This window comes from Mus caroli, unplaced genomic scaffold (assembly GCF_978045245.1).
Source record: "Mus caroli unplaced genomic scaffold, Mus_caroli_1 scaffold_6, whole genome shotgun sequence".
NCBI lineage: Eukaryota > Metazoa > Chordata > Mammalia > Rodentia > Muridae > Mus > Mus caroli.
The window spans coordinates 10357212-10380888 of NW_028227261.1; the positions used below are offsets into that span (position 1 = coordinate 10357212).

Below are 23677 nucleotides of genomic sequence, written 5' to 3' on the forward strand. Positions count from 1 at the left end.
TAAAAACAAAATAAAAACATCATCCAAAGGATTAAAGCAGTGCTTGGTTCAGAGTCTTGTATGGAATGTCTGCTGTTTCCATGTAAACAGTGGAATTATATGTAGCATGTTTAAAAATATGTTTTCCTGACCCAGCAAGATGGTTCGCTGGGTAAAGGCACCTACTCCCCAGCTGGATTCCTGATCCCAGGAGGAAGGAAAAAATGGCCTCCTGTAAGCTGTGTTCCCCTCCACAAATAGATTTTTAAAAATTCAGTTATTTTTGTTTTGTTCTGTTTTGATTATTTTTTTCAAGACAGCATCTTACTACTTAGCCCTGGCTGTCCTAGAACTCTATGGACCAGGCTGGCCTGGAACTCAGAAATCCACTTGCCTCTGCCTCTTGTGTGCTGGCATTAAAGACATGAGCCACTATACCCAACAATAAATGTAATTTTTAAAAATGTCAATGTATGTCCTTAAGTTTAATATTCTGTGGAAAATATATGTCTACTTACATAAGTTGTTATTCAATTCCCTCACACTTCAGATTATTTTGGGGTTGAGCAAGGCTTATTCTGGAGACTTACGCTGAGGTTGTTTTTGCAATAGTACTGAGTCTGCTGTGGTGACAAGATTGGAGATGTCTTGTGAGGTGGCAGTAGCTCACTCTCAGTGAACTGACAGTGTCTCAACTTCTCCTGGGCTCTTTATGGCCACCTGTCCTTGGCTTCTAGTCTCACCATATAATCCCTGGTGGGGAAACTATTTCAGAGCATGTCAGCTGCATGCAGTTGGGAACGATGATCTTGTCCATTTCTCTTCCTAGTGCCCTGGCTGGTTCAGTGATTGGGGCACACCAGTACTCCATACATGTATGTGGAAGGACAGATGAGTTTGTCTAAGACCACAAACTTTACTAAGTATATTGCCTTTGAACCAGGCTCTTCGGCTGCAGTTCTCCAAGACATGACAGTTCAAAGTTGAGAACAGTCTGCTTTGTGTTCCCATCCCTCATGGGATGTGTGTGTAGGTAAGCACTGACTGAGCTTTCTTGACAGAGCTCTGAAGCAGACACATTTGTGGTATTGAGCATTCTGTCTCTGATGCCCAATGTCAAACTCTTAGGGGACACATGGCCAAGTCTGGATTGTTTTCTTGGTGTGATGTAAGAAAATGTGCCAGGGAGTTTGTTGAGGGTATCTGCTGCAGGTATCCCCCTTCATAAATGAGCCTGAAGGAATGACTCCCCTCTCAGCCTTTATTATTTTTCAAGATTTATTATATTAGTGTTATTATTATGTTTCTGGCCATTTTCAAATTTCTTTCTCTGGTCTATTGTCAAGTATGAACATTTTGCCAACCTGCATATATGTACACCACTTAGTGCCTGGTGCACTCAGAAGTTAGGAGAGGGAGTCAGGTCCCTGCAGATGTTTGGGAGCCACCATGTTGATGCTTGGAATCAATTTTGAGTCTTCTGCAAGAGCAGGCCAGTGCTCATAACTTTTTTATTTTATATTTATGTGTATGAGTACACTGTAGCTCTCTTCAGACACACCTGAAGAGGGCATTGGATCCCATTACAGATGGTGGTGAGCCACCATGTGGTTTCTGGGAATTGAACTCAGGATTTTTGGAAGAGCAGTGAGCGCTCTTAACCGCTGAGCTATGTCCCTTGCACACCCACCCCCCACACCCACCCCTGCTATTAACTTTTAAGTCATCACCAGCCCTCATTCTTCTGTTCCATTAAACATCTTTTACTTCACAAGTAGCTTATGGTCAAATTTGTAAGTTCAAAAATCAAGACTGGCGAGGCAGAAGAGTGACCGTGGAAAGCCTTTCTTTGCAGAACCTTACAGATCCAGGTGCTGGTGCGTCATAGCCACTCCAGTGAAATCTGTGTAGCAAGCCCAAAAGCTTGGGAAAAGTCCTGAGTCATAAACTTTCATGGAAACTTAGTCTCCTGGATCCTTCGTATCCCATACCATGATGTTCCTATAAACTTGGTTAATAGGTGAATGGGTCTGTGTGCTTTCTTTCAGTATTGTTTTATTATCAGTGCCTCCAAGGAATGGTTTGTCAAATACCTAAATTAGGTTGAACTTTGCTTCCTGGCCTTCACCAATGTCCTAGCCAGCCCTTGAGCCAGCCCTGGACTTGGGATTTCATAAGAATGTTACAGATTAAGACAGATTGCCTCCAGTATTGAAAAAGAGATAGTAAAAGAAAGCAGGCATTATCATCTACTAAATAGAGTTAGAATTCTCAGGACAATCTTAGCAAAGTAAGATTATAATTCTTATTATAGTTATATATGGCAGACTACATTACTTAATAGAAGAAAGTCCCTGACAAAATCACTCAGAATAATGGCCCAGTCACTTACATATACAAGAATTTACAATGGTTTAGGAAGTAGGTAGGGATGTGGTTTAAGGAGGAACTAGAGTATTGCATTATTCATGAGAAGGTTAGCTAGAGCAGAACTCCCTAGCACATACTTTCACTAGCCCAGAAGCATAGCATAGTTAGGTATTTACTAAGAGCTGGCTGGTGGTGGGCTAAACAATAAATCAGAATGAGAACTATGGCTTGGGCAAGAAAGGACTTGCACTGGGAACATAATGACCTCACATCTGGCTTTTAGGAATATAGCTGACCTTAGATAGAGATGACTTTGTCTCAGTTGTTATATTACTTAGTTCCTGTCAGTCTTTATGTATGCATTCTTCTGTTTTGTGTAAAGAGTCATTAAGCATCGGGTAACCTCAACGTACCTTGGGTGATGTGTCACCTAACTTCCTTATTTTCTTCTGAATCATAAGTCTGATGCTTCCTTTGAGAAATTACATTCAGATCAACACTCTTTTATGTTTGCATCTGTTTGTCACCCTGCTGACTCCTTCATGCCTGTGTACCAGGACCCTGATTCTCCCGACACTTAAGGGGCCCCTGCGAGTTGAGGGGCTGAGTCCAGTCAGCACTCGTGATTTAACACAGCCAGGAAGGCACTGCACAGGTGAAGCATACATAGGCATGGGGCAGCACAGGTCCCCATAGGTCACTGTCAGCTTCCTAAGATAGCCATTGGGATGTCTACAGACAAACCCTGTTAATGTGTTCAGTTTGCTAATGCCACTGGGGTGAGGCCCTCACTTCATCCAAGGACTAGCACCATGTCAGCAGTCCACAACATGGTGTCTGATTCCGAGCTCGCCTGCATCTACTCTGCCCTCATCGTGCAAGACAACGAGGTGATGGTCACAGAAGTTAAGATCAATGCCCTCATTAAAGCAGCTGGTGTCAGCATTGAACCTTTCTTTCCTGGCTCCTTTGCAAAGGCTCTGGCCAATGTCAACACTGGTAGCCTCATCTGCAATGATTGGGCTGCTGGGCCCGCTCCACTTGCTGGAGCTGCACCTTCTGGTGGTCCTGCTCTATCCACTGCTGCCACCCCAGCTGAGGAGAAGAAAGTGGAAGCAAAGAAGGAAGAGGCTGAGGAGTCCGAAGATGACAGGGGCTTTGGTATTTTTGACTAAACTGCTTTTGTTAACTTGTCCAATAAAGAGCTGAACCTGTACCTGAATTGTACCTCCTGATACCTTTACACAAGAGTACAAACTTTAGTGCATAATGTACCTGTTAGATATTTTGCATATTACTGTAGTATTGAGCATCTGTAAAAATGCATACTGAGGGGAATATATGTCTATGAAGAATTTGCACATATTCTTAGGTAACACACTTATATCCAGTAACACAAGATTATTCATTCTGAAGAAAAGAGTCTGATAAGGGTCAACAATCTATTCAAATATTATGCCACTCTTGAGGAAGGATTGACTTTTCTGACTTGAAGCCTTGTTGCTTGGTATCTGTTACATGAACAAGTTCATCCTGAAGAGAAATTCTGCAGATAGGCTTTAAGAAACCTTAACAGAAATGAATGCATTCATGAGTAAGTGTGTGTGTGTGTGTGTGTGTGTGTGTGTGTGTGTGTGTGTGTGTGTAGTTTTACAAGGATTTAGGCCAGGAGAGATATGTGCAAATTGGAACACAAGTTTGTGGAATCTACTTTGGACATTTTTTTATGCTTCAATTATATTTTTATGCTTCAAATATATTTTTTCAAGTGTATTAGTTCATACTTAATTCTAAATAGATGTTTCATTCTCAGAACCGCAAATGTTTGCCAGAGAATTTTCACAGTGGTTAATGTTGGTTGATGCTGATATTTTATTTATTTATATTTCATGTAATCCCCTTTCCTGATTTTCCCTTCTGGAAGCCCCCTATCCCATCCTCCCTCCCTGTGCTTCTGTACAAGTGCTCCCCCACACACCGACTCCTGCCTCCCCACCTTGACATTCCCCTACACTGGGGTATGGAGCCTTCACAGGACCAAGGGCCTCTCCTCTCATTGGTGCCTGATAAGGCCTTCCATTTGCTACATAGGCAGATGGAGCCTTGGATCCTTCCATGTGTACTCTTTGGATGGTGGTTTAGTCCCTGTAAGCTCTGGAGGGTTTGATTGGTTGATATTGTTGTTCTTCCTATGGGTTGCAAACCCCTTCAGCTCCTTGAGTCTTGTCTCTAGCTCCTCCATCAGGAACCCAAGCTCAGTCCAATGGGTGGCTTCAAGCATCCACCTCTGTATTTGTCAGGCTTTGGCAGAGCCTCTCAGGAGAGAGGTACATCAGGCTCCTCTCAGCAAGCACTTCTTGGCATCCACATTAGTATCTGGGTTTGATGTCTGTATATGGGATGGATTCCCAGGTGGGTCAGTGTCTGGATGGCTTTTCTGTCATTCTCTGCTCCACAGCTCAGAATAACCAAGATATAATTTACAGTACATATGAAGCTCAAGAATAAGGAAGATCAAAGTGTGGATGCTTTAGTCCTACCTAGATTGGGGAACAAAATATTCAAGGGAGGAAATATGGACATTTTTTATATAGTGATCAAGGTCAGGTTGTTCGATTTGCACCCTATAGACATTTCACTCTGAGCCTTCTAACAGATGTTCAAAAATGGTTAGGAATTACATCAAAATATAGTCTTTTTTACAAACATATGGTCATCCCAACATGGAGGAAAACAAAACTATTTGAATAATAAATCTTAGGTACAAACGAAAATTATATACTGCTATCTTTGTGGGGTTTTTTTTAGGAAAATGGTTATGTAAGAAATGAGTCTTACAATATCTGTACTATGTAAACCTTCCATCTACCTAAGAGCCTAGATATGCAGTCTCCAGTCCATATTTAACTGGTTCAAAGCATAATCTGGGAACTCAACCTAAAAGAAACTTAAGACTGACAGCATATGTTGAATTCAAATTTATGCTAGGCTGATTAGTCTGATAATTAGCCTGTCATGAATGCAAACAGTCACTAAAGCAACTTTTCTTAATTCATCTTCTGCTTGTGTATGGAGTGATTTCACTCTGGCAACGTATATTATTTCCATCAGCTTTATCTGCAGTCTTTTTACAAAAAGAAATATTTACAATAATGTTTCTGAGATAAGCTGTGGCTCAGGTCACCTTGATCCCAGTCTGTGCCCCCTGTTACAATGACATTGGTTTTTCTCATAATTAAACTTCTCAAATTCTTTTTTTTTTTTAATGAATGAAGCCTGTTTTATTACTTCAATTGTTAATGATAAAAAAATTTCAGCAGAGCTGTTGCATTTTAAAAAAGTGAAACTACATACTATGTTTCTAGCTCAGTAAGCAGATGGACCTGATGGATGTGATGCCAGCACATCATATGAAGACCCGTAAATTAAAGAACTACTAGTTAGTGATTATAAGACAAAAATGCATTCATAGTTTCAGCTTCTTTCTTCTTCCACGGCCATCAAGGGCACCGTCCATATTACATTTCTGTGTGGAAGGTTTTGGTCCTCTTTTCTTTTTCTCTGCCTTCTCCTTTTCTTCTAGTTCCATATTTTCTCTTTCAATCAAAGTAATTAAGGTATTACACCTCCTCTGGAGCTCCATCTCAGTTCTGGACTTGAGAAACCAATGAAATCTAAACTGAGGGGAGTTTCGGATGCATTGTCATAATTCATCATACACCACATTTTCCTTGTCGAAGCCAAGCTTGTGCAGCATACAAATGAGAAAATGATCCTCTTCTTCAATATAGTTTTTCTTTTGTTAGTACCATATGATATTCTTAGCTGATGAAAGGGTGCTTTGTACCGTCCAATCTTTTTATCTAGTGCTTTCTTGATACTTATTCTTCTTTGAATTCTTGCCTCTCCCCTTTCAATCTGAGCCATAATCTTCTCTATGTCCTGAAGCTCATTGCTTCTTTCCCAGAACACAGCTGAGTATTCAATGACTTCTTCTGGAGTTTTTCCTTCTACTTTTCTGGCTATATTTTCAATATCATCACGACCCCACTTCTCATTAGCCTTGATAAAAAAAAAGAATTTGAGAAGTTTAATTATGAGAAAAACCAATGTCATTGTAACAGGGGGCACAGACTGGGATCAAGGTGACCTGAGCCACAGCTTATCTCAGAAACATAAAATCTCTCTTATTCCAATTTGTAAACCACTGTGTCAGAAGCTTCTCTTTTTCCTCTAACTCCTCATCATTGAGGGGCTCTGCTTCATCAATTTTTAGCTGTTCTTTCTGTGCCTGTGCTGCATTAGGTAGATCAGGACTCCGAGGTACCTTATACCCAATAGTTTTCCTGTAATACAGAATTTCTTTTTCCAGTAATTCACATAAACCCGGAGGAAAGAACTGGAAATCCTGAACATTTGGTTGTTTTGGAGGTCGAGGTGCCTTGGGTGCTTTAGGCTAACACGGAGAGCTTCCCTGAAATATGCATCAACAGCATAGTTGGCTTTTCTTTCTCTTTTTGGTGGTTCAATCCACTCTGTGAATGCAATCTTTTGTTTTTCTCTATAGTCTTCTCCTTCAAAGTTATAAACGCTGGACTCTGTATCCATCGTAAAGTTTCTAAGTGAACTTTCACCCATCTTGGAGAGAGCTTTTCATTCATTTCTGCAGTCTTCTTTGCACCTCTTTCTAAAATACCATCAATATCCTCATCAGTGATTTCACTTTCTTTTGAAGCAAACACATGTGTGTCACCACGTCGAATCATTTGAAGCATTTCATCTTTCCCAGTTTAGTTCAGGTTCTGATCTACAAGCCTCCCTTGTTGAATTACTATCGAATCCAGTCTAAGTTTCATCTCAGCACGTTCCACTATTCTTTCTTCCACAGTATTATCAGTTATAAAGCAAAACACTCGGACAGTCATCCTTTGTCCAATTCTATGGGCACGGTCCATAGCCTGAAGATCAACTTGAGGATTCCAATCTGAACCATATAAAATTACTACATCAGCAGTTGCAAGATTGATGCCCAGACCACCTGAAAGTGTGCTTAGCATAAATACAAACTTTGTGCTATTTGGTTCATTGTATGGATTGATGGAGTCTTGTCTCTCATCATGGGGTGTCTGTCCATCCAACCTGCAGTACTCATAATTTCTCCACATGCAATAATCTTCCAAGATGTCTAATACTCTTGTCATCTGACTAAAGATTAGTACTCTTGAACCTTGTTCTTTCAGTTTAGGGAGTAGCTTGTCTAACACCACCATCTTGCCACTGTTGGTAACTAGATGCATATCTGTTGTGTACAGTGGAGCAGGTTCAGCTCCATCGAAGAGATACGGATGATTGCAGCATTTCCTCAACTGCATCAAAATGTTCAATAGCCTCATTTTGTCCATCTTCCCTGTTGAGTTTAATATGTCTACATCTTTCATTAATATCTGAGTATACCATTCTCTTTGCATTTTGCTAAGACCCACATAGATTTTTACTTTTTTTTGGAGGCAAACTCTTTTCAACATCAGCTTTAATTCGACGAAAGAGGAATGGACTCAAAACCATATGAAGCCTCTCAACTAGCTTTTGATCCCCAAGGCAATTATTTGTATCAGACCAGGAGTCAAAGTCATCAGCTGAATTAAACACATCTGGTAACAAAAAGTTTAGAAGTGACCAGAACTCATGCAAGTTGTTCTGAAGAGCACAGACTTCTCTTTAATAAGCATTTCATAAGATGTGACACACACATTCCACTCTCCTGGTAATAAAACATCCCTGACAAATGCAGCTTTCTCTTTATCTCCTATCAAGCAAACAGACCTAAGTGTTGGTATCCATCTCTTGAATTCACTCATCCAGTTGTGCAATGTAGACTTGGGAACCAAAACCATATGAGGACCAGGAATATTTCTATAGTGTTTCATGTATCCAAGAAGAGAAATTGTTTGAAGTGTCTTTCCCAAACCCATTTCATCTGCAAGGATCCCATTGATGCCATTCTCATACAGAGAGATGAGCCAATTCAATCCTCGCACCTGATAATCTCAGTTTACCCCATTTTATATATGATGGAGAATCGTCAAATCGAGTACAAACATTAGTTGCTTTGGAACTTTCTGTTAATAGCTCTTCATCCTCCTCTTGCTCTGTTCTACGGTGTCAGTAATCTCCAACTGAAAGCAAATTCTGTTTTTCATCCTTTTTTACCCGTGGGCGCCCTGGTTTCATTTTCAAGGGTGAGGTTGGAGTCTTCTGAGCAGCAGGCTGAATGAAATGTGCGAACAGCTCTGTCTGCTTTAATAAATACTCAAATCTATTTGCTCGGTCAGTTTGCATTTTTTCTTCATATGTAGGATCTGGTTCTTGGATTTCTTTTTGCTTTCCAAGTGATCCGTGATCAAATACTTCCTCCATCTCGGTGTCCGCGGGGCCGGGCCCGAGCCCGCAGCACAGGAAGCCGCGGGCGCCGCGCAGCCCTCGGGGCTGCCTTTGTTGCCGCTGCTGCTCCTTGGAAGGCGCGCTCTCGGGAGGCGGGAGCGGTGGAGGCTCCACCGCGGAGGACGTGTTCCGGCTGCGTCACCCGCCACGGCCACGGGCAGGCGCGGCGCCGAGGGAAGCGGCTTGGGCCTGAGCATAACTGGCGTCCGGGCCACTGGAGGAGCGAGACGCGCCCGGAAGCTCTCACGCGCGAGGGCTCCGCCACCCCTACTTTCTCGCCTCGCCGTCCTCTTCCTCGGGACTCTGCTCCACTGGCGTCTACCTCACGGCGGGAATCGCGTCGACGGGAGTGGGCGGGGCCAGCGGGGTCACGGAGGTCAGGGAAGGCGGGCTGACTCTGAGGAGGCGGAGGGCCGAAGGAAAGGGAAAGGAAAACGGAAGGTTCTCAGAGGCCTCACGGCGCCTTCTCCTCTCCGGGAGTGGATTCTCTTCTCCATCCAACCAGGACAGCTACCTACGCCACCCGCTCTCAACCCTCGCGAGATCGCTCATTCCCCCCTTAGAAGGCCGGCTCGCGAGGGCGCGTGCGCATGCTCCTCCTTGGCCCCGCCTCCTCCAGGCCTCTAGCAGGCTGTGGAGCCGAGTGGGCGGGGTCTCGAGGAAGCGCGACAGCGGTGCTTTGCGCCTCGGCTCCTCCAAGTGACCCCAGCTGGGTCTTCAGCGCTCCGTTAAGCGCTCGGCTCGCTGTCTCCCGCTGCGCTAGGGCTCCCTCTTGGGAACTGCGCGACTGTTAGGCAAGGAGCAAAGGCCTGGGCTGGCCTTCGTCGTCCTGTTGCCTTCGCTCACGGACGTGACTTTAAGTGACGTTGGACTTCTGAGAGGAAAAATCACCTCAGAATTAAAAAGTCTGCGTGTTCGCTCCTTCAGTCGGCTTCGTTTAGAGAGTTCGGTGTTTGTCAAGTTCAAGTTAAGGCAGAAGACGCGCTGCCCTGTTACAATGGCAGCAGATGAAGGCAGATAAATGATGGCGAGTTTTCACATGAAACAGCAACTTCTCAATTTCTTCTCAAATTCTTGAGGGAAAACTAAGTTGTTGTACCTTGGGGATTTTTCAATTATATTGTCTTGGTATTGATCTTTCAATTTTGTTACCTTTATGCATCTCTGATCTGACCTCTTAATTGTTTCTATCCCTAATGTTTCCCAGTCATGAGAAATTTCATTCCTTTAATCAGCTACTTTCATACATGTGTCTGTTTAGAGCAACATCTCCTGTAGCTCAGCCTTTCATCAAGCTCTATAATTAAGAATTGCTGTCATAGGTTTTACTGTTGTGAATAGAAAGGTAACCAAGGCAACTCTTATAAGGACAAAAGAACATTTCAATGGGGATGGCTAACAGGTTCAGAGGTTCAGTCCATTATCATCAATATGGGGACATGGCAGGATCTAGGAAGCCTCTCACACCCCAGGTCTACAAGACTTTCTAGAGGTTTCTCTCCAATCTCCAAATTCTACTGCTCCATATTTCCATTCATTCTTCTGGCCCTCTGGGCTCTCTCTTGTCTCCCACCCATAAATCATCCTGCTCCCCTTTTTCCCTCCCTCTCACTTCTCCCACCTAAGTCCCTCCTTAGGCAGAGAAGAAATAAAAGAACTAGTTCATTTTTTTAAAAAAATAACTTTTGAGATTACGATTAAATCATTTCAATCTCTTCAGTCCTCCCGAATGTTGAATATTAAACCCTGGAACAAAAGGCCAAGGTGCCTAATTAACAAATCAAATCAGTCCTTGGTTCCAGGTTCTCCAAAGAATCCTCTATCCCTATCTGTTACATACAGTGCATTGCTGTCCTTTCCAGACCCCTAGCACAGAGGCTGGGCAAATGTCCTCCCAGCTGCTCTTCCTCATGTAATGCATGCATTTGGCTACCTGGTCTTTTTTACTGATCATTTACCCTCCTGGCCTCTTGATCAGGCTTTTCCTCCTCCCTCTCCTCATGAGGCTCATGGTTCTGCCCATTGTAGACTGTTCCTGTGTCTGGCTATTCTCTTTCTTTTGATAAGAAACATTCTACTTCACCATACTTAGGAGAAGCCATATCCTTTCCTTTTTATTTCATTTCTTTTTTTTTTCCCCCATAGGTTTACTGTTTATTCATTGTTAAATGTTACAGAGTTCTTACACTGTAGGAACCATGCCTGAGAACCCAAAGAAAGAAATGGTGCAATGGACAGCCTCATCCACCCAGACAGTGTATTAAAACTTGATTCATATGCATTTTGATAATTTCACAATCTTAAAAAATACCAAGACTTGCAATTTACATCTGCTGCAGGTCTTCAGTGTTCCAGTACAGTATGCCATTAAACAAACCTTATCTTCTTTCTGTTCACGTCTTAAACCATAAACCCAAACAGAATGTGTGTTTGTGTGTCACACTGGGGTAAAGCATACTTTAAGGGAAGTTTGTGGCTCAAGGTGTTAGATTATTTGTTAAGGTTTCTGGTGCCCAAATGAACTCTTCAGTTTAACTAAGAATCTCAAGTCTCTAATCACCCCACCTCCTCCTGGCTGGTTCAGATCATGCCAACATTATTGCCCAGAAGTGGAATACAGACTGGTAGGAGACACTGGCCTCCACCTCCTGCTTCCCACACTGCTGCCCTAAATCCACTAAACATGCTCTCAAGCTGGGAAAACATACATTTCCTGTTCGATCTTGTCAGTAGTAAGGAAGTATGAACTGTGTTTGGCAAAGGGATTCGTTTACAGAGAGAAACCCAGGCACTACTATCATATCACATAGTCATATGTCAACAGAGTATGTGTACTGAACCATCTGTAGGTAACTGACAGGCTATTTCATTAGGTAGAAAGAAATTTAGCAGTAACCTCTTCTGAGAGCCAAGTACTACTAGATAGTTAAATTGAAATTACTAACAACAGAAATGCTACATTACTGGCTATTCCTCTGCGTCTCCAAGTGATTACCAAACATATTCCCAAGGTGAATGTCAAGAGCTGGCTAAACAATGAATGGATCTACAGAATAGCCTATAACCTTCACATTTGGGGCACACACAAGGATTTATCAGACACCATGCCAGATTCTTGTGCAACATGGGTGTTTTGCTCCTGTTACTTTGAACTGTTAAAAGCCAGGTCAGTGAAACCCTCTCCTCCTGAGCAGATGCCACACTCTGTCAACAGCAGTGTGCAGACACCATACTCTGTCCACAGCAGTTCAATCAGACCTGATTAGGAGACTTGAGCAGCACCTGGAGTGCAGCGGATCCACTGTCCTTTATATGCATCAAAGGCTATCTGGTTCCACCTAAGGATTGGCAAATTATAAGGCATTTCACAATTCCAATGCTTCTTTCAGACTATTTCTCCACACAATATGCCCTTAAAAAACTTACTCCATGTTAAAGCAAGGCCTTAATGTGGAACGGAGCAAGCACTATCTGAATGAAAAATTATTCAAAGAAATAAGACTACACCCCACTCACTCCCCATTTGGTGTACCCAAGTTTGGTTGAATTAAATTGAGAGTTACCTCATACAACTAAAAACTTAAATCATTTCTGACAGTGGCTTGTTCCAGGGAGTGTAACATAGCCACAGCCTACAGAGTATGCCTTAGGATGGGGCACAGAACAGGTTAATTAAGGTCACTTAACTCTACAATTTTTATAGTGGATCAGAACCCAGATGGCTGACTTCTAAAGGCTTTCTGACAGGAATCCAGTAGAGTTGGTTTCAAGGTTCACACAGGCACTAGTAGCTGTGACCTTATGTAGAAGATGTGATCCACATGAAATACACAACTAAGGGCAGCAAATCTGAGGTAGTCAACCTTTAAAAGGCTCAGTATCTGAACATAAAGATGTTTGAATGACCACTGGCTGCAGGTTTGGTTTTATACGCAGAGCAACTGTGGAAACACTGTTGAATCTAATTCACAAATATTTAAGACAATGAAACACCCCTAAATCCAACACGCATCAAGATTAGTCGTGACTCTTGAACTTCCATAGTGCAACAGGGACAGTCACTGGACTTGAGGTCTTCAGTCAGTCACTGTAGATCCAGAAATCAAAATGACGAATGGCTGTTCTGGGTGGTTAGCTGTGCTCTAGTTACCTTGGAAGGCTTAGCAAAGACCATTCCTTAGCTGTACTGTGTGTGGCTGTACTTCTGATTCTCAAGTACAGCATACTGGTTGTCTAGCTGAAGTTTAAGGGCCTCGTTTTTTGAAACCTCCTCCCTATCTCTATTTTTGTGTCTTACTACTTCAAAGCTCTTCTCCATTTCTTTATCATCCAGCTCTCTACATGCTTGGCAGTGGACTGCAGGGATGGGAACTGTGTGTCACTGTATATTTCCGGTGGTCCTTGTGGCATTTTCCTTGTTGTGGTTAGCCTTGCCCCAGGAGGCCTAAATACACCACTGGGCATTGCTGGCTCCGGGGTTTCTGTACCTGTTACTGGAGCAGGAGGCACTTGTACCTGAACCGTTTTATTCCAGGGACCTGAAGATTTTTCTGCTCCACTGCCACCTCCACCTTCTTCCCAATTATCTCCTGGATCTACTCTCTTCTATTTATCATCATCTTCCTTTTCACTTATTTGCATTGCCTGAACTCTTAATCCGCTGTAATCAACCTCTCCTTGCTCAAATTCTTTTTTTTTTTAAATTGGGTATTTATTTCATTTACATTTCCAATGCTATCCCAAAAGTCCCCCACACGCTAACCCACCCACTCCCACTTCTTGGCCCTGTCGTTCCCCTGTACTGAGGCATATAAAGTTTGCACGACCAATGGGCCTCTCTTTCCACTGATGGCCGACTAGGCCATCTTCTTATTCATATGCAGCTAGAGACACGAGCTGGGGGGGGGGGTGTTACTGGTTAGTTTATATTGTTGTTCTACCTATAGGATTGTAGATCCCTTTAGCTCCTTGGGTACTTTCTCTAGCTCCTCCATTGGGGGCCCTGTGATCCATTCTTTCCACTCATTTTCATCCTTCTTTATGGCCTTGCCCTCCGGGCCCGTGCTCCCTCCGTCTCTGGACCTGGCACCGGAGCCCAAGCTTCCGCCGTCGCCCGGCCTGGAGCCCACCGCCAAGGCTGAGAAGGACTTAGCTCTGGTAGAAAGGAAATTGCAGGATATACAACTAGTTCGTATTGTTCCAAAATGGCCTGCATCTTAGTTACCTTACTTTCTACTCATTCCCCTACAGGCATTCTCATGCAGAAGGAGGATTATATATTAGAGTTGATATTTTTAAAACATAAACAGAGTAAGAAATTAAAATCCTACATGGAGATAGTCTCTGAATTGTTACTAAAAAGAAAAAGGCGACTTCAAAAATTAGTTGGAATGGATCCAGTTGAAATCGTAGTGCCTCTATTAATGCAGATACTGACTCACTATGGACACAACATGACTGTTGGTAAAAAAAGCATGCAGTAGTTTCTTGGAGTTATTAACAACAGATACCCTGAAAGCAAGTGACTTCAGTTCATAAAATGAACAACTTGAATTTTCCCTCATACACTAGAGGGACTTCCAATCTGGATCCACTACATTTTACACTGAGGCTAATAAATCAGCCAAGGCAGAAGATTTAAGTAAGGTGGCTGAGAGTCCCTAGAAAACAGTGAAAAAAAACTTAATTATGTGCAATACTCATGGTGTTCTCAGATATTCAAGGGTCTTAATATAGTAACTGACTCTCAATATACAGAAAGGATTGTTTTACACATAGAGACTGCTGATCTTATTTAGGATGATTCTGAATTGACTTCACTATTTATTCAACTACAATAAATAATCAGAAGTAAGAGTAATTGACTATATATAAGACATATATGATCCCATACAGTATAGACGCCTGACTTGCTAGCAAGAAAGACGCCACAACAGGATCCTTCTGCAACACATTTATTGGGAGAGCATTTACTGCGAATGCGAAAGACCCCGAGCCCCAGAACTGGTGCTGCTTATATAGGCCTAGGAGAGGCATGTCTACACCTGATTGGTTATGCTTTCAGTACCTCATTAACATGCCTCAGGCCAGGCAGTGACTCAGCAAAAAACTCTTTTGCACATGTGCACATTGATTGTTTACCCATATTCATGGGTGGTGGCCAGCAGTAGCCAGTGTCATCTTGTAATGGCATATGTGGCTTCCCACATCTCCCCCTTTATGTTTTAATAAAATGATGCTGGACTAGGCCGGTGCAATTATGGCCATCCACCACGGCTCCTGTTTTAGGTCGTTCCTCTGTGTCACAGCCTTACCCGTCATAGGGTAACCCTATTGCCACCAGGCCCCGTGTCTTAGGTTGGTCTGTGCATGAGGTACCTGTCTTTGGATACTGCAGTGCTGTGTGACAGTAACTGCTAAATGACCTAGGGCGAACTCTACAAAAGAGGCCAGCCAAGTTTTAAGGAAATGAATTAGCAGGGAAATCATGATCACCCTACCGCATGAAATGAGGAAACCTCAGAGATGTGTAAGGGCTGATCAATGATCGTTGAGTCTCTCTCATCCCAGTGCAATGGATCCTTAAATCCGTGGGGTGCAAGAGCAGAGAACTCAGATGCCAACTAATTCTTGAGCATAGATATCCAAACTTCAGGGGAGGTGCCGTTTTCAATGGCTAAAAGTGCCTGAGTTATAATCACCTTGTCAGGTTTTTGTTGGGTTCTGAATTTGCAAACCAACCAAAGCATGAATGCCAGTCCACAGCATATGGCAGCTCAAAACAAAATCACTCCCACCCATTCCTTAAAGTAAGAAAATGCAGAGGTAAGCCAAGAGATAAAGTCTCCAAGGGTCACTGGTTCCACTCTGGTTCCATTAAGGTTCAGGATCTGTATCTGGTATACTTATCCCTGTCTTAATCATCAGGAGTAAGAATAACAGGATCATCTTGGGGTTCATCTTGATCTTTCACAGTCCTTGTCAGTCGCGTCAGAACCCAAAGTGGATTATCTTCACTCTGTGGAAAAACACAAACAGCTCCTCTGGATCTGATTAATATGGGATCCGGGCCATACCATTTGTTATCAAGGACATTTTTCCACTTAACCATTTCATTGGGCAGTTGAGGCCATTGTCCGTGCCTTTCGGCAGGTGATCTTCCAGCATCATCCAATTTTAAAAAATTAAGAGTAAAAATTGCAAGGGATAGAGCCATCTTTGGCGTAATAGCCTCTATTCTGCCTTTTTGTTTTTGTAAATATTGTTTCAAAGTACAATGGGCTCTTTCAATGATGCCTTGGCCCTGTGGATTATAGGGCAATCCAGTAATATGTTTCACTTGCATTTGTTTGCAAAATTGACTAAATTTAGAAGTATATGCAGGACCATTATCTGTCTTTAGTACCAGGGGCTTGCCCCATGCAGCCCAAGCCTCTAAGCAGTGGGATATGAAATGAACTGCCTTTTCCCCTGTAAAGGGAGAGGCATGTAGGACACCAGAACTGTTATCAATGGACACATGTATATATTGTAATTTACCAAAAGCTGGGATATGTGTGACATCCATCTGCCAAACATCTAGGGGTCGCAATCCGTGAGGATTAATGCCCACTGAAGGTGCATTAATAAATTCTACACATTTACCACACTGTAAGACCATATCTCGATCTTCTGTTCGTGTGAGCTTAAACTTCTGTTGCAGTGTAGAAGCAGGGACATGATAAAGTTGATGAAAATTCTTAGCATCTTCTATAGAACTTTGTGATAGCAAAACCATATCTCTGGTGGCTGAATCAGCAATTAAATTTCCCTTAACCATAGGTCCAGGTAATGATGTATGTGCTCTAATATGTTGAATATAAAAGGGATGCTCACGCATCAAAATACAATCTTGTATTTTCATCAAAATTTCAGATACTGGACTAGACTGCTTAAAATTTCCAGCAGTCTCTAATGCTAGTACAGCATTAACTACATAAACAGAATCAGAGATAATATTTATGGGCATAAGGAATCTTTTAAAAACTTCTAAAACCACCAAACATTCCACCAATTGAGGGGCTCCTGGTGTAAATTGCAACCGTACAGCCTATTCATTAATCACATAACTTCCAATTCCTGTTTTGGATCCATCTGTATAAATATCAATGGCTCCCTTTATAGGGGTATTAGCCGTCACCTTTGGAAATATCACTGGATGCAATAACATAAAATGTAATAAAGGATGTTTAGGATAATGATTATCAATTAAACCAGAATAACGGCATCTTAGAATGGCCCATTCATCTATGGTAGCACACAATATTTGCATTTGTGTGGCAGTATATGGAATAATTATGCTATCAGGCATTTTTCCAAAGTGAGTAATTGAACTTTTTATACCTTTATGGGCCATATTTGCCACCATGGTGGGATAATGCTCTATAGTCTTATTAGGGGATATATGTGGATGTATCCATACCAAAGGGCCATCTTGCCATAACACAGCAGTTGGCAAATTTATGGTTCGTAATATGCATAGGCACAAAGGATCTTGCTCATTTATACGATTTAACTGTGCCTTTTTCTACCTTCCTAAGAACATCAGAAGCCTCAGGTGTTAATTGTCTCAATGAGGTAATATGTGATTCTTCTTCAAAAATTTGAAATAAAGGTTTTAATTCTGAAGTAGGGATCCTTAAATAAGGTCTAATCCAATTTATATCTCCTAATAATTTTTGAAAATCATTTAATGTCTTTTGTGGGGTAACACATCGTAAAGTAATAGTGGCTCCCAAAAAATTACTAACACTAGACTGCTGTACCTTTTCTGGTGCAATAATCAAGCCATTATTTTTTAAAGTTTCATTAAGCAAGCCATAGGCTTGCTGTATACTTTCTTCTTTAGGTCCACAAGTCAAAATGTCATCCATATAGTGACAGATTTTTAAGGAGGGGAAACCATCTCTAACTGGTTGAAAAGCTTTTCCTACATATAACTGATATATGGTAGGGCTATTTGCCATTCCTTGGGGTAATACCCGCCATTGATACCTTTTATCAGGCTCCATATGATTAATAGAAGGCAAGGTAAATGCAAATCTAGGTTTATCTTTTTTATTTAATGGGATGGAAAATAAACAATCCTTAATATCCACTACTATAATTTTCCAATCCTTAGGTAGAGCTGAGAGTAGGGGGAGTTCTCTTTGTACAGGATCTATAACTTGCATTTGTGCATTAATGGCTCTTAGGTCATGCAACAATCTCCATTTACCTGACTTCTTCTTTACAACAAAAATAGGGGTATTCCAGGGTGACTGCGTGGGTTCCACATGCCCAAGGTCTAATTCTTCTTGAACTAATTCTTTAGCTGCTTTTAACTTCTCAGAGGGTGAAGGCCACTGAGGCACCCACACCATGTCCTCCGTACACCATGGAATGGGCAAAGGCTCCCCAGCGGCCCCTGGAAAAAACCCAGCCCTTTCTTATCTGCTTTTTCAGTGGCTTTAACTGGTGAAACTCTGCCTTGTAAATTTTTTCCAAGACCTAGTCAAGGTATATATCCCATTCCTTTCATCATTTCTTTGCTTTTCTGAGAGTAATCATTAGTCAGTATAAAGTTCATGTCTGACAATACATCTCTTTCCCATAGATTTACAGGTAAAGGGAGTATATAAGGTTGAAAAAGCCCTGTCCTTCCTTCTTTATCCTTCCATTGTAAGGATTTTGCACTTATATCTGGGGTATCCTAATCCTTGTAGGCTATGTGATGATTGATTAACAGGCTAAGAAGCAGGCCACCAGTTACTGGATACAATGCTTTTATCCGTTCCTGTATCCATTATTCCTTGAAAGGTTTTTCCTTCTATTTGTAATTGTAAAGTGGGACGATTATCCAAATCTAAAGATATGTAGGCCACATTAGTTCCTGTAGAACCAAGTCCCTTATCCCTTTGGGGATCCTGGCCACTAGAGAACATGTTATGCAAACTAGGAAGAATCAGCAATTGAGCAATGTGATCTCCAGGAGAAATGGCCATGATACCTCGGGGTGCAGAACACATAATTTTAACGTGTCCCTCATAATCTGAGTCTATAACTCCAGGATGTATTACCAATCCTTTCAAGGCAGAAGAGGACCTACCCAACAGTAGGCCCACTGTATCCTTTGGTAAGGGACCTCTAAAATCTGAGGAAGTAGGTTGGCACCCCATTTGAGGTGTAAGAATTACTCTGGAGGTGGCACAGATGTTCAATCCTGCTGAACCTGGAGTGGCTCTCCTCGGTCTTTGGGTGGCCTCATGGACACTGTGGTCTGGAGTGCCCCACACATTTGGGGGCCCTGGGGACGGGGGCCCCTCACTCCATTTTTTGGCTGTTGCACTTTAAACTGAGGTATTGGCCTTCCTGTTACATCTCTGGTTGATCTGCATTCATTTGCCCAATGTCTTCCTTTCCCACATTTTGAGCAAATGCCTGGCAGTTTCTTTTTAAACCTATTCTTTCCATTCTTTGTACATTGCTTTTGTATATGACCTGTTTTTCCACAATTATAGCAGGTTATTCCTTTTGTTTGTGTCATCAAAACTGCGGCAGCCAGCCCTGCATTTGAAAGGGGTCCTCCTATTTCTCTACAGGCCTTCATCCATGCCTAAGTCCTTTCCCTTTCCAAGGTGTAATAGCATTTCTGCATTCTTTGGTACATTGCTCATAAACTAATTGTTCAATTAGTGGCATTACGGCCTCAGAATCACCTAATATGCGTCCTACTGCTTCCATCATTTGAGCCACAAATTCAGAGAACGGCTCATTAGCTCCCTGAATAATTTTTGTCAGATTACCAGATACCTCTCCTCGATTAGGCAATGCTTTCCAAGCTTTCACTGCTGCCTGATTGATTTGATCATAGACCTGCACTGGGTATCCTAATTGATTGTTTGTCCATATACCCTGATCTGTAAGCATCTCAAAGCTCCATGCTTGTTGCCCTGCAGTAGCATTAGCACGGGCCTGACTCAAACACAGATCATGCCATATAGACTCCCAGTCTAGATGCTGTCCCATCGTAAGACATGCCTTTGCCACACTCATCTAATCAGAAGGAGTCATGGCATGGTGAGCCAGTCTATTAATTTGAGACTGAGTAAACAAGGCATTGACTCCATAAGTCCTTACTGATTCTGCTTAATCTTTCACTTGTTTATGCGATATTGGCTCATAATATCACTGTTGAGCTTGATCCTGAAAAACAGGAAAAGCCTGACATATTTTATGCAATCCTTTAGGAGTGCAAAAGGAGTGGCCACTGCCAATTGTTTTCTTTTCTGTATAAGGCGGAGGCGGTGGGGGAACACTGAGACTCCTCCCTATTGGACCATATCTTTCTGCCTCATACTCTGCAGCAGCCTCCTCCAAATCTTCCTCCTCCCCTGCTGATAATTCTGAGTCCTCAGAGCTAGATAATTCTAGTAACTCAATGTCCTCGAGAGGAGGGTAAATTGACTTAATTTTTTGGTCTTCATTCTTTATTTTATCTTTTGTATCTTTATATTTTAGGTTCTTTTCTTTTTTTCTTTTTATATCTCTTATTTTACTTATTTTTCTGCGCTTGCCTTCTTTTTCATGTCTCTCTGTTTCTGACATACTTTCCTGGTGCTCCTGCAAAAGTCACTGCCCTTCCTTAACAGCTGGCTCACATTTCTTGACCTGGATACAAGCTTTAATCAGCTTCCATAATGGCCTTGTTCCTGCTTTCACTTTCCCTTCTGCCTCCTCTCTCACTATATCTCTCCCTAGCTTTTCCCAACTAGGTAGCGTTGGGAGATGTGGTTTCCCTTCCCCCAGCCTGGAACCTGCTTGCTCAAGGGTGGAGTTTCCCGCTCATTCGTTCTGCCACGCCCACTGCTGGACCCTGTCGGCTTAGGTGCTTGGAGGCACACACGTGTTCGTCCTGCTACTGGATCCCGAGTTACTTGGCGGGAAATTGGGTTCCCTCCCCCTTCCTTTATAACTGAATGTTGGAATTAAAAAGGCGGGCTTTGAACATGAAATCGTCTTAGCCCCGTTCTTTCTTCTGCCCCGTCTAGATTCCTCTCTTTTCAGCTCGAACTGCCATTCTCAGTTGAACCGTTCGTGTTGTGGACTGCGGGCAGGCGACCCAGTGGGGGTAAACCAAGGAGCGAGTCTGTCTATCTCTTTTAAGAATCCTCTCACTGTACTTTCAGAAATCTTTAAACCTCGTTCTTTGAGCAAGGCTTGCACCAGTCCCACTAACGGCATAGACTGGCCGGTACCCATACTCGTCCTGGACTGAAGCATCATTGAGATACTCACTTATCTATGTGAGGTTCTTAGCCCCAAGGTCGACTCATGAGTTTATCTACACTTGTTTTATGATCTTTTGTATCTGCCTAGCTATTCCCAGCAGATACACTCGTGTCCAGGGCGATGGCAATTAAGGCAATGTCATAATATCAAGTCAAGAAAGAAAGCAAGCAACACAACCCCAGCAACAATTACCGGATCTATTCTATAAGAAAGCATACCTCTCAGAGACTTACATTAATTTCTTTTTGCTTACCGGTACCACTGTTCCCCAGCTAAAGAATACTGAATCCACACAGTTGAATCCTTCTCAACAGTTTGCTTTATGGGAAAACTTCATTAACTGCTCAATCCCAGTGATACACTTCTGAATCCTCCCTGTAACAGGGAGTCTTCGCTTGTGCCTGACGATGTTTATTTTCCCGGGTTTCAGCACCACTTTGTAGACGCCTGACTCACCAGCAAGAAAGACACCACAACAGGATCCTTCTGCAACACGTTTATTGGGAGAGCATTTACTGCGAATGCGAAAGGCAGGGAAACAGACAGTTTATATTTGCCACAAACAAAATAAAATACATTCAATTTCTTCTAACTCAGAAAGTGGAAAACTGCATGACAAGAAATTCAAGTATCTGAAGAAAGAAACAGGAAGATATCAGAAGGTGGAAAGATATCCCTTGCTCATGTATCAATGGGATAAGCATATGAATATGTCCATCTTACTAAAAAAAAAATCTAAAGATTCAGTGCAATTCCCATCAAAATTCTAGCACAATTCTTCAGAGATCTTGAAAGAAAAATTCTCAACTTCATATGGAAAAGCAAAAACACACAGGATAGATAAAATATTCCTGAACAACTAAAAGAACTTCTGGAGGTATCAATATCTGTAACTTTAACCTGTACAGCAGAAAAATAAGTAATAAAAATTTGCATGGAACTGGTATAGAATTAGATAGGTGGATCAACGGAATTCAATAGAACACCCAATAATAAACCCACTCACCTACAGACACTTAATTTTTGGCAAAGAAGCTAAAGCTGTACACTGAAAGGTGAGAGCGTCTTCTACAAATGATGATGGTTTAACTGGACATCTTCATGTAGAAAAATTCATATAGATCAATATTTATCATCCTGCATATCCCTTAAGTACAAATCAATCCAAAACCTCATTATAAATCTATACACACTTTATCTAATAGAACAAAAAGTGGGAAATAACCTTGATCTTGTTGGAATAGGAAACAACTTCCTAAACAGGACACCCATGGCTCTGACAATAAGGTCAAGAATTAATAAATGGAACCTCATAAATGTGAAACCCTTTGGTAAGTCAAAAGACACCATCTTCAGGATACCTATAGATTAGACAAAGATCTTCACTAGTTCTCCATCCAATAGACAAGGATTCCTGCTTCTAAGTGGAACAAAAGGAGACTTGAGTGAGGGGTAACTGGGAGAAGAGGAAGAGCTGATATTGGGATCTAATATGAATAAATAACTTCAGTTAAAAAGATACATATGAAGAATAGGAAGACATTCATATACATGGAAAATAGAAACATGATATGTGAATATGTATATACTGCTTGCACCTTGAAATGAGGAGCATCTAAAGAATTCTCCAAATATTTGAGACCAAAAAAATATAGAAAAATGAATTGTCCTATTTTAGAATACATTACAATTATAACAATTAGCGTTTAATGTTTATTAACATACACAGAGATATGAATAAAATGGTGATCTTATCATTCATATGCACAGTTCAGTAAATTATAAAGTCCCTAATATTTATTCTTATATAGAAAGTCAATTACATGGTCATTAGGAAAATCTTGAAAATAATAAATGTAGAATAGGAAAATAATATTTAAAATAGTTTCATACAGAATTGATTATAGAGAATAGAAGAAAAAAATTGTGCCATATTTTTCCATACATTTTCAATGATTTTTTTTTTAATTTTAGCTGAGGTTTACCTCTTTACAGAGCATACATATATTCGCTCGGTACTGTTGCTAACTAGACTCAGATAAAGGCATCAGATGTCCCAAAACTGACACTTAGGGTGATTGTCAGCCACCATGGGGGTTGGGTATTGAACCAGTTTTCTATTTGAAAGAAAGCAACTCTATTAACTGGTACATCATCACAACAGCCCTCCAAGGGAATATGCCAATTTCAATCCTAGTTTCCTGAAGCCTGATCGTCCCTTTCTCAAAACCTGAAGAATACCTGGTACTTTGTTATAGTCTCCTTTCACTGCACCTGCCAAGGTTCTTATTCAATAAAACAAACCAAAACCAATCAACAAGCCAGGCGGTGGTGGACCATGCTTTTGATCCCAGCACTTGGGAGGCAGAGGCACTCAGATTTCTGAGTTCGAGGCCAGCCTGGTCTACAAAGTAGTTCCAGGACAGTTAGGACTATACAGAGAAACCCTGTCTCAAAAAACAAGAAACAAAAGAAACAAACAAAAGCAATCAACAGTACAGCACCTTAGCCATGTGTGCATGAGAACAATGCACTTCTTTGGATGGAGACAAAAGACAGAATTTTTCTCATAGTTACC

General features: G+C 41.7%; 1 protein-coding gene and 2 pseudogenes across 3 annotated transcripts; 1 reads left to right on the top strand and 2 right to left on the bottom strand.

Moving 5' to 3' along the window:
• Positions 1 to 3161: 3161 nt before the first annotated feature.
• LOC147004098 (large ribosomal subunit protein P1-like) lies at positions 3162 to 3524 on the top strand. 3 transcript variants are annotated; one of them, XM_085838676.1, is made up of 2 exons: positions 3180 to 3354; positions 3421 to 3524. In XM_085838676.1, the coding sequence occupies exons 1-2, from the start codon at positions 3180 to 3182 to the stop codon at positions 3522 to 3524; spliced, it is 279 nt and encodes a 92-aa protein (XP_085694802.1). The 3 variants fall into 3 exon arrangements, with proteins under 3 accessions (XP_085694801.1, XP_085694802.1, XP_085694803.1); XM_085838677.1 differs by having other exon boundaries at positions 3180 to 3254; positions 3327 to 3524; XM_085838675.1 differs by having other exon boundaries at positions 3162 to 3524.
• Positions 3525 to 5773: 2249 nt separating this feature from the next.
• On the bottom strand, positions 5774 to 8781 carry LOC147004099 (SWI/SNF-related matrix-associated actin-dependent regulator of chromatin subfamily A member 5-like; annotated as a pseudogene).
• A 4186-nt stretch (positions 8782 to 12967) lies between these two features.
• LOC147004100 (protein CDV3 pseudogene) lies at positions 12968 to 13456 on the bottom strand (annotated as a pseudogene).
• Positions 13457 to 23677: the final 10221 nt, after the last annotated feature.

Bases quoted from the DNA above. Each gene is read 5' to 3' on its own strand.
- LOC147004098 (XM_085838675.1), top strand. From the start codon at position 3,162: ATGTCAGCAGTCCACAACATGGTGTCTGATTCCGAGCTCGCCTGCATC.